General features: G+C 36.0%; 2 protein-coding genes across 2 annotated transcripts; one reads left to right on the top strand and one right to left on the bottom strand.

Annotated features, from left to right (window-relative positions):
- Positions 1-348: 348 nt before the first annotated feature.
- Positions 349-1,503, bottom strand: LOC121781591 (protein FAR-RED IMPAIRED RESPONSE 1-like). Its single transcript, XM_042179316.1, has 2 exons — positions 1,185-1,503; positions 349-1,019 (listed from the first exon to the last, which is right to left on the bottom strand). Exons 1-2 carry the CDS (start codon positions 1,501-1,503, stop codon positions 349-351), a joined length of 990 nt encoding a protein of 329 aa, XP_042035250.1.
- A 9,014-nt stretch (positions 1,504-10,517) lies between these two features.
- Positions 10,518-11,760, top strand: LOC121781198 (probable WRKY transcription factor 29). The gene is made up of 3 exons (XM_042178911.1): positions 10,518-10,867; positions 10,951-11,064; positions 11,212-11,760. The coding sequence occupies exons 1-3, from the start codon at positions 10,524-10,526 to the stop codon at positions 11,564-11,566; spliced, it is 813 nt and encodes a 270-aa protein (XP_042034845.1). The 5' UTR covers positions 10,518-10,523; the 3' UTR covers positions 11,567-11,760.
- Positions 11,761-12,215: the final 455 nt, after the last annotated feature.

Genomic DNA, 12,215 nt, shown 5'->3' with positions numbered 1-12,215 from the left:
ATAATGCTAAGAGTGATGTGCTTTGTAAACAACAGTGAAGTGAAATAATGCTAAGAGTGATGTGTTTTGTAAACAACAGTGAAGTAAAAGCATGCTAATAGTAATGTGTTTTAGGTTAGAGTAAAAACAGTTCACTATAATCAAAATTTACTTCCCTATAAAGCATATCAATTATAATGTTGGACTTGTAAACAGTGAAACGAATGCATATAAAGGTGAACTTATTGGCACTTGAGCTTAACACAAAAACCAAGTTTGCATTGAGATAAAATTCACTCAAAAGTGTAATAAAATGAATCATTAGTGCTTTAAAAAATGCTACAAAGTGAACTATTTCTGTCCAAATCCTCATTGCCTCTGATTTGCCTTTTCATTAACCTTTTTACAGTTCCTAGAATCATGGTGTCCAATCTCATGACAGTTTCCACACTTTCGGCCTAGTTTCATTGCTAACTTCATTGCTGACTCCTTTTTCGATTTCTTCCTGCCTCCACTTCCCTCTGTACTAACAACATCAGGAGGATGAACTTCAATAAAGTTCGGAACTTGTGAGCCATAGAAGTTCTCAATCAATGCTCTCTTATCTGTGGAAGACAGAACAATACCTTCTCCGAGAAGCTGCTTCTTACCTTCTTCAATAATTGCAGCAAATATATTGATTTGATCAATATTCCCTTCAATACTTTGTGCTGTTTCAATGAATAATGCATACAAGTTTTTAAATGTAATCTTCTTCTTGTCCACAACAAGGTGTATTTCTTGATCATCACAAAAACCTCCATGTATTGGCTTCACAAACTGTGACTTCAACCATCTTCCTCCACGCAACTTCTCGGGTATCAACTTAACAAAATTATTTTTCAACACACAAAATATATGACTGCACAATAGACCAAGTCTCTCAAACGTTTTGCATCCACACAAATAGATGTCATCACCAATGGAGTAAGTCACTGTCCATGAGTTTGAATCCTTGTCCTTTATGTTATATACTTCAATCTCTCTATTGGTAGACACTCCTAGAGTTACACAAGACAAAGAGAAACATTCATATACTATCTCTTCTTGAATTGCATTATAAGCACTACCACTATATATCGTTGATGCATGTTTCTCGATTTCCAATTCTGTTCACAAAATAGGCACTTTTGTTGAATCATAGTATTCAAGCTTTGCACTATTACTTCTTTGAGTCTCCAGAGCATGGTTATAGTTCATATAAAATTGCATAAGGTTAGCCCGAGACTTTGAGTACCTTTTAAAGAAGCTATTCTGTGATTCAGACAAAGAAGTTGTCTTTATCAACGAACTCATCGGAAAATCACAGAAAAAGGCTGGAACACAAAACTTTCTGGATGCAAACATTGATGAAAACCAGTCATTATTGGCCAGCCCATATCTTTCCATTATAGCATGCCAAGTTTCCTCAAATGCATCAGGTTCTATCAACTCCGACCATACACATGCATTCAGTTCCTTCTTTAGTTGTTCACTACCAAGCATGTTCTTTGGTAATTTGTCACATACACCACCGATGTCTTGTATTGACAAGAACCTCCTCAACAACAACTTTCATTCCTAAGTTTTGGTCGGTTACAATGAGTTTGGGAGCCACACCCATACACTTTACAAATTGGTTAAATAACCATGAAAAGGAGTTGGCATTTTCCCTGGACAAAAGGCCAGCAGCAAATGTCACAGGTCGACCATGATTATCCTTGCCCGTAAATGGAGCAAATTGAAGGGGTTGGCAGCGGAAGCGTGCATAAAAAACCGATCACATGAATTTGATCTATTTAGCTGATTATTTAGACAAATTCTATTCGCGTAATTTTCTCACGTATCATGCTCATAACTTGAATTATAATCATGCTTTAGATCAAACAATCCCTAAAACATGCATACTACGGAGTTAGCCAATTTACCTCGTTGATTCACTTAAGAATCGAAGATGGCTTGCGTCTTCTCCACGTGAAGATATTCAGAACTCGACCTCGGATCTTCTGACTGGTGTCCCGGACTGTAGACTGATATTTGTGTGGGTAAATCTCACCAGTGTACTAGGACTTAAATAACGAAGACAGAAATTTGCTCACGGAAGGAGAAGAATTTCGATCCTCTCTCAAATCTGAGATGGACGAAATTTTTGTTATGAAAAAAGTGTGTTTTCTGTCTCCTTTATTCTCCTATTTATATTAAGCCACATATAAGGCCCAGTCAGGGATCTAAGGAAACCCTCTACCCAATTAGCTTTTTACTAATTAAATTGAACCCACAATTTAATACAAGCTCATATTGGAATATTACAAGCAGCCACTACAGAAGTAATATTGCACTGCCTTTTCAAATTTGAAATTACAAGTATTCCGGGTTTCCTTTTATTTGTTTAATTCATTTCTCGCGCTTAAGATAGAAACATCCATTAATTAATTAATGTCTGCTATGGACTTAATTAATTAACATATTTTAATTTCCAAGAGTGGATTTAGCAAGAAACTCTTATTTATTATTCATAGAGTAATCAAACTCCAACTAGCTAGGTTCCGAATAATAAAACCTTGTTTTGAGCTCCTCTTGTGGATGTTATCAAACGAGACTCTCCTCGCGCACGATTCAATATAATAGCAATCCTAGCACCGCCAGATAATGATCACCACTACCCAATATACCTGGATCGTTGGGTGACGAAAAACTCGCACCTTTGGTAAGTCAAAGTAGTAGATACTCAATATCGTATGCTCAATGCTAACGTACATTGATTAAGAAATTAATTATCAAGACATCGTCTTTCAGTAGATAGCATAAAGACTTATCTTGCTGTTAGATCCATTCAGTGCTATATTACACCAACGTCATCATATTTCAATAAGGCTTAGAAATAATCAGACTGACATTGCAACCTTTCACGATAGGTAGTCTAGGCCTATCTAGGTTGTGAAATTCTTATTTTTCTTTGTTCAGGACTGTCCGCGTACCTTAAATTGAGCGCAGCCCACAACCGGTCTACTAAAACAAAGACTTAGACTTTGTTATGTTCACTTATACATTTAAATATGCAATAAACATTCATTAAATGTAAAACATAACAACATTACGACAAAAATAATCTGTTGCATTTATTGGAAAATAATAATTAGAGTTTTACAGTATTCAATCACTCGAAATGGGATTTCTAGTATACAAACCCTAACACAAATATCGTACAGTACCTACATATTAAAATCACTATAAGGCATGCAGAATATACTTCACTATATGAACAATATACTTCCGAAAAATGAAAAATAATTCACTATAAGCATGCGGAAATATACATCACTGTAATGAACAATTTACATCACTATATGCTCAATATACTCCATGTCAAGGCATGCTCATACACTTCACTATAAGCACATTTTAGTTCACTAATTGCTCAATATAATTCCCTAAAATGAAAAACAATTCACTATAAGCATGCAGAAATATACATCACTGTAATGCACAATTTACGTCACTGTAATGAATAATTTACTTCACTATACGCTCAATATACTCCATGTCAAGGCATGCTCAATACTCTTCACTGTAAGCATATTGTAGTTCACTAATTTCTCAATATACTTCCTTAAAATGAAAAACTATTCACTAGAAGCATGCAGAAGTAGACATCACTGTAATGCACAATTTACATCACTGTAATGCACAATATACTTCACTGAAGTGAAAAATAGTAATTAGTGTGCACATACCTGTTTGTTGAGTATTTCGTATCAAACGAAACAATATCACCATATAGATGATAGTTTCTCTTGGCATTAGGATCACACCAAAACAATCGTGTCATCCTATCCTTTGAGTTGACCTCATACTCATATGTAAATGCACTATAAAGCTCCTTCTTCCTTCGCATCTCATTTAATAACATTTGTGCATCAGCTTCTTCCACATATACTCTAAGATCACGTCTATAGTTGCACACTTCTAACCAGTACACCCTACATAATCTAATCCACCAAGCACTTCTTTAAGTAAGCTAAAACTTAAAGTTGGACCAATGTTTGCATTAGCACAATCGAGGATGAATTTCATCGACTAAATCCAAATTGCGGTTCAACTTCATAAAACGCTTATGGCGTTCCTCAACCTTCTCGTGATTATGTTCTTGAACGAAACTTTGTATAACATAACCAATACGCATAAAATACTTCCAAGACACTTTAGCATTACAATAACACTTAATAGAAGAACGCTTGCGTTTCACCTCAGATTGTTCACTCTTTCTTTCATTTGTACCTTCTCGGCTACACACCACGTAAATCCAAGTAATGACATCTTTTTTTCCTTTTTCGATCCCTTTTTACGGGTGTCAAACCCAACATATCGAGCATAATTGTTGTAGAAGTCCAATGCACGATCAATGGTAATGAAACTTTGTCCAATTTTTTGTTTCAATTCATCGGGGCATTTTGGTACGTAAACCACTGTAAGAAAAACACATCACTCTTAGCGTGATTTTACTTCACTGTTGTTTACAAAACACATCACTATTAGCATAATCTTACATCACTGTCGTTAACAAAATACTTCACTCTAAACATGCATTTACTTCACTGTTGTTAACAACATACATCACTATAGCAAAAAAATCAAAGAAACATCACATAAACGTGGAAAACATCACTCTTAGGATGATTTTACTACACTGTTGTTTACAAAACATATCACTCTTAGCATGATTTTACTTCAATGTTGTTTACAAAACACATCACTATTAGCATGATCTTACTTCACTGTTGCTAACAAAATACTTCACTCTAACCATGTATTTACTTCACTGTTGTTAACAAAATACATCACTATAGTAAAAAATCAAAGAAACATCACTTAACTGTGGAAAATCAAAAATGAAAACCGCGTAATTGGATCCCATATTTAAATTTCATAATGTAATTTCTGAAAATACCCTTGGCATATTTTATATTATTAAAATAAATAATATTTGTTCCGTTAAGATGTGTGGCTGAGATTTGTTCTCAAGTTATACACTTAATATTAGTTATATCTTGATCACTAACCTATATATATATATATATATATATATATATATATATATATATATATATATATATATATATATATATGGTCATGATCTATGGCAAACACCTCTTAACCATATAACTAGAGAACAAATCATAGCCACAAGATCAAGAAAATCAAGGGCTAGTATTAATACATGTAATTTTCTAATTTAAGGAGAAATTAATTCCCTCAATCACAAATTTACTCCACAATAACAAGGCGGGGGTATAATTGTCATTGCAGCCAAAATAATGTCATTGGCAAATTCACAAATTCAATTCGTTTGAGAACGAATTCTTCGTTGAGCTTCGAGAATCTGAGCAAGCGGAAGCAGGCGGCGGAGAAGAAGCCATACCGCGGGATTCAGATGCGCAAGTGGGGGAAATGGGTGGCGGAGATCAGGGAGCCCAACAAGCGCTCCAGAATCTGGCTGGGCTCCTACTCCTCCCACGTCGCCACCGCCCGCGCATACGACACCGCCGTCTCCTCCTCTGCGGCCCCACCGCCCGCCTCAACTTCCCCGACTGCGTCCCCGAGTACTGCCACCAGGACCTCTCCGCCGCCGCCATCAGGAAGAAGGCCACCGAGGATGTTGTACTGTACTGTAAATGCTTCAGAAAGAAGGGGATTATCTCATACGTGGCTAAGTTGTGTTGATGAATTGATAAAATGTGAAGTTTGGCAGTGCTTATATTGCTTGTATAATGTTTTGAGGCTCAAATCTTTGGTTGCTCATCCTCTCTGTAAAAAGCAAGTAATTTGCAGAATGAATAAGGAAGGGTACTTTTGGATGTGATTTTACTTCACTCTTTTGTGAACAGTAAAATCAAAATAAGAGTGATGTCTTTTGTGAACAAGAGTGAAGTAAAATCAGAGTAAGAGTGATGTGTTTTGTGAACAAGAGTGAAGTAAAATCAGAATAAGAGTGATGTGTTTTGTGAACAAGAGTGAAGTAAAATCAGAATAAGAGTGAAGTAAAATCAGAATAAGAGTGATGTGTTTTGTGAACAAGAGTGAAGTAAAATCAGAGTAAGAGTGATGTGTTTTGTGAACAAGAGTGAAGTAAAATCAGAGTAAGAGTGATGTGTTTTGTGAACAAGAGTGAAGTAAAATCAGAATAAGAGTGAAGTAAAATCAGAATAAGAGTGATGTGTTTTGTGAACAAGAGTGAAGTGAAATCAGAATAAGAGTGATGTGTTTTGTGAACAAGAATGAAGTAAAATCAGAATAAGAGTGATGTGTTTTGTAAACAAGAGTGAAGAAAATCACAGTAAGAGTGATGTGTTTTGTTAACAAGAGTGAAGTAAAATCATGCTAATAGTGATGTGTTTTGTTAACAACAGTGAAGTAAAATCATCAAAATTTTGTGTATTATTTCACATATTGATTTTTTAATTTTACAGCAGCCTAATACAACAATATCGTAATCTATTTTCAGTTATATCATCAAATCAATAACAATAGCCAAGAAGATAATGAAAATTTAATAGATAAACCTATAAGTATTTAGTTTAACACAGCCAAAGCCCGAAGCAAAAAAACACATAGGAGCGAGTTTGTAATTAGTTTTCTATTAGTATCAAATCAAATCTCTAGTTTATAATAAGTATCAAATCTCTGCCGCAGCATCGTCAATGTGACGCGATTGGTGGGACATCATGAACTAGTTCATCTTCTCCTCCATTGCATCGCAGCAAAATTTCTATCCATTTTCATTCCTTGCTCATTTAATTCCTCTCTTATTGGCTACAGAATAATGGCTCCAAAGCGTGATCACCGCCGTGAAACGCCTCCACTTCGGCGCCGCGGAGAAGATAAAAAAGAACGATCTCAGTAGCTCGTTTTTTCTGTTCTGGAGCAGAACATCAACAATCTCAATCTGGAAGAAAACGAATCGCGTATGAGCTAATGAATTTCATAATGTAATTTCCAAAAATACCCTTGGCCTATTTTATATTATTAAAATAAATAATATTTGTTCCATTAAGATGTGTGGCTGAGATTTGTTCTCTAGTTTTATATATATATATATATATATATATATATATATATATATATATATATATATATATATATATGTATATATAACATAATTTGTACACTCCGGTGACAGAATTTGTACACTCCGGTGACATAGTTTGTATAGTTTGTATTTTAGAGAGTTTGTATTTGATCACACCTCTATATATATATATATATATATATATATATGTAGTGATCAAGGTATAACTAATCTTAAGTGTATAACTAGAGAACAAATCTCAGCCACACATTATCTTAATCCAATGACTAAAATAAGCATACATTTTTAACTCATACAAATTGCATAGGGACATTTTGGGAAATCAAACACACACACCATTCCTGCATATACACACACCATTCTCGTAGACACACTATGCTCTCTCTCAAAGGAGGTGACGGAGCACGACTCCACTTCCTCTCCGGCGACGGGATGAAGAATTACCCGGCGGCGCCGGCGTACTCCATCTTGGACACGAGCTTCGACTTCTCCAACTACACGACCGTCACAATCCCCACCGTGTCGTTCGCATTCAGCGGCGGAGTGAAGATCGACCTCATCCCGTCGGGGATACTGATATCGGTTTGCTCCACGGTGGCGTGCCTTGCTTTCGCCGGAAACGGAGACACCACAGACACCGGAATCTTCGGAAACACGCAGCAATTGACATTTGAAGTGGTGTATGATGTCGCCGGAGGGAAGCTGGGATTCGGTGCAACTGGATGTTGATTCATAGTAGTAGTTTCTTACATTAAAAAAAGCATATGAATTTTCTCCAAAGAATGGAAATATGTTAGTGTGATATGTATATGGTATGATTTCAGAAAATTTTAAATAAAAAATTGTGTTTCAAGAAACAGAGGTGAACTGTTGGAGTGATTGTCAAATTGAATTTGTGATGCACGATGTGCGTTTAATTACATCCTTGAACGGCATTTTTCAATGTCTTTAACCCGGTAACAAAATACATCACTCTTAGCATGATTTTACTTCACTCTTGTTTACAAAACACATCACTCTTAGCATGATTGTACTTCACTCTTGTTTACAAAACACAACACTCTTAGCATGATTTTACTTCACTCTTGTTTACAAAACACATCACTCTTAGTATGATTTTACTTCACTCTTGTTTACAAAACACATCACTCTTAACGTGATTTTACTTCACTCTTGTTTACAAAACACATCACTCTTATTCTGATTTTACTTCACTCTTGTTTACAAAACATATCACTCTTAGCATGATTTTACTTCACTCTTGTTTACAAAACACATCACTCTTATTCTGATTTTACTTCACTCTTGTTTACAAAACACATCACTCTTATTCTGATTTTACTTCACTCTTATACACAAAACACATCACTCTTACTCAGATTTTACTTCACTCTTATTCACAAAACACATCACTCTTACTCAGATTTTACTTCACTCGGTTTCACTGATGTTTTCTTGAATGGCTTTTTTCTCTCGCTCGCTATGAGTTATAACCACTAGGCAGGCTAGCCCCACCATATAGCAGGCAAGGCATGCACTTTACTACACTCTTATCAGATTATAATATAATTTCTCTCTCTGTCTGTGTGGAGAAAGCAAAGTGGCCGGATTAACAATAACGCAACGAATTTATTTGCATTTTATGTCTAGATGCACTACTTGAACAGAAAATGAAATCAGAACCTTTTCTTGATTAATTATGTTTTATTTGGGGGGTGGGGGTGTGATACGAGGAGGTTTATCCTATTAGGGTGTTGAAATTTTTTAGTGGAACGGGTGGTTTAGTTGTTATCGGAGATTAATTACTTAAGTTGAATTGAAAATACGATTAATTTCTTTTAAATAAAATTTAAATTGGGATTGATTTAATTTGATATTCTATTTGATAATGTTGTTAATATTTTCAGATGAAACACTAAGCAAAATACCAGGACGGTCGTTGGACACCTAAAAGAAAAGGTGAAAAAATATATGGAGTACTAAAGAATTGAAATAATTGGAAATAAATAAATTGAGACATGGAAGTTAGATTTCATTTCACCGTAACGTGAAGAGTACTATATGTAATCATTTTATTTGTGGGCTACACAAATCACTCTTGTTTACAAAACACATCACTCTTACTCATATTTTACTTCACTCTTGTTCACAAAACACATCACTCTTACTCAGATTTTATTCACTCTTGTTCACAAAACACATCACTCTTACTCAGATTTTACTTCACTCTTGTTCACAAAACACATCACTCTTACTCAGGTTTTACTTCACTCTTGTTCATAAAACACATCACTCTTACTCAGATTTTACTTCACTCTTGTTCACAAAACACATCACTCTTACTCAGATTTTACTTCACTCTTGTTCACAAAACACATCACTCTTACTCAGATTTTACTTCACTCTTGTTTACAAAACACATCACTCTTACTCAGATTTTACTTCACTTTTATTCACAAAACACATCACTCTTACTCAGATTTTACTTCACTCTTGTTCACAAAACACATCACTCGTAGCATGACTTTACTTCACTCTTGTTTACAAAACACATCACTCTTATTGTGATTTTACTTCACTCTTGTTTACAAAACACATCACTCTTATAGTATAAACAACAACAACAAAATAAGTAATGAAATCAATATAATAATAACATCAAAATTGGTAAGAACTTACGGGCAATATGATTTGGAGAAAATGGCAATTTTATACTACTTATCCTAATTAACATCAAATGCACAGTATGAATATCTAATAGTGTGATACACACTTTTAGAAGTCACACATAAAAATGTCGAATGAATATTACAAACCGAAAAAGAATTTCAAAAACCCCAGACACAGCAATTCAACTGATCCAAACCCCCAAACACCGCAAATCAATATATATTACATACACACTCCGCCATAGCCTAGAAAGGAAAATAAAAACTTAGGTCCTGAGCGCTGCGCCGACGACGAACGAAGCTACGGCTACGGCGACGGCGACGGCGAGCGACGGAAGCCAACGCCGGTGCGGGACCTTCCTGCGCGGCTGAGCTACCAATGAGAGCGAAGACGGTTTCGGCAACCGCCATTGTCGCCACCAAAACTCTCTTCTGCGACACCGCCAACTGCGACGAGAAGAGGAGAAGAGAGAAGAAGAGAAGAAGACCCGACACGGTTTGAATTCAATTTTCAAAATTGGATTTAATTCGATGTGCAATGACCAAAATACCCCTGACTTGTTATTATGGAGTAAATTTGTGATTGAGGGAGCTAATATCTCATTAAATTCGAAAATTAATATTAGCCCTTGATTTTTTTGATCTTGTGGCTATGATTTGTTCTCTAGTTATTTGCTTAAGGAGTGTTTGCCATAGATCACTACCCTATATATATATATATATATATATGAGAGAGACAAAGTCAAACAATATATTGAGTTGAATATAACATGGAGGATTGGAGCTTGCAGGCCATAGTCCGAGGAACGAGCGGCCAGTTCCGGAAGATCGGCGACATGGAGATGGACGGTCCAGATTCATTCTTGACCATCTCCGATCACCAATTATTCGATCATAATCTTCGCGCCAGTTTCCCCGATATCTTCGAGAGCTTCCCGGGCTCCTCTAGCGACGAGCTTGAGGAGCTTTACAAGCCGTTTTATCCGGCAACTTCTCTTCCCGACCAGACTGCCGCCGAGTCTCAGCCACAAAATGCGGATCAATCCGATCAGTCGTCGGTCACAAGCCCCGTTGCTAACGCCAACCCCGTTTACACGCCCAAGTACAAGAAAAGGTATGAGTTTTTTGGTTAATAAAATAACAAACTATTTAGATGTATTTATACTTACAAATCTTGATTTTTGTTTAAATTTACAGGAAGAATCAGCATAAGAGAGTTGTGATTCAAGTTTCAGTTGAGAATCTTTCTTCGGACATGTGGGCTTGGCGCAAATACGGCCAGAAACCCATCAAAGGATCGCCCTATCCAAGGTGAGCATGTGCGTGTGTTGACCTAATAGAATACTGGTTAATCTTGAGGCCATTAAAGGTTTTGGTGACTTTAAATTTATGTTTATTTATCAAATAAAAAAATATGAGAAGGTTTACTAACCAGAAAAAAGAAATTATGGGGATCAGAAGCTATTACAGATGTAGCAGTTCAAAGGGGTGTTTGGCAAGAAAGCAAGTGGAGCAAAGCTGTACGGACCCAGGGATGTTCATAATCACCTACACGGCGGAACACAGCCACAGCCTACCCACGCGCCGGAATTCCTTAGCAGGCACTGTCAGGCAGAAGTTCCCGTCTCCCAAGCAAGCGGAGAAATCTCAGCCGCAGCAGCAAATTGAAATGGACGTGAAGCCGAGGATCAAAGTGGAGGAGAAGGCTCACAGCTCCGATGATTTTGTTTTCAACGAGGATTTCTTTTCCGGGCTAGAAGAGTTTGATGAGTTCGCGCAACCATTTCGTGCTAGGCCTTGTAGCTGGGCTTAGAACTTGTTCATTTTGTTGAAATTAATGTGTTACGGTTTCAGTATAAGAGAAAGGGGGTGTAATTAAATACTTTAATCTTTATATGCATCATTCAAACATTAGGTTACTGCTAATTTTGCTATATGCATTTTATGATTAGTGTAATTGTATGAATCATGAGTTGCATTGTTGAAAAGGGAGAAAAATGGGGAAGAATTGCGGCACAGACGCCGTACTTTTTTAGCTAAAACATGTTGAATAAGTGATACATTAATCTTTCTATAGTAGTAGTAATTTAACAACTCCAACGACTTTGCAGATGTAATTAAACAACTAGATAGTGATAATGATTTAATAATTGATGGCCAGTATTATAATATATGCCTAACTAGTATTCATTTATTTATTTTTCCTCATTTTTTTCCATAAGTTTTGGCCAAACACGACCCATTAGTCATTCAATTCATCGTTTAAATTAGTCATAAGTTTTTGGCCAAACGCGATACATATAGGACAATTTCAAGGGATTGTTGCCAAAGATGTAGTCTACACTTTGTGTTTTAGTCTTCCATATGAATAGGGAGTAACTGAAAATTAATGCATGAATTTCTCTCCCATTCCTAATTCTAAAACGAATTTTGCAACATTGTAATAGTGAGAATGCAACAAC

Source organism: Salvia splendens, chromosome 20, assembly GCF_004379255.2.
Source record: "Salvia splendens isolate huo1 chromosome 20, SspV2, whole genome shotgun sequence".
Taxonomy (NCBI): domain Eukaryota; kingdom Viridiplantae; phylum Streptophyta; class Magnoliopsida; order Lamiales; family Lamiaceae; genus Salvia; species Salvia splendens.
This window is presented reverse-complemented; position numbering and strand designations above follow the sequence as displayed.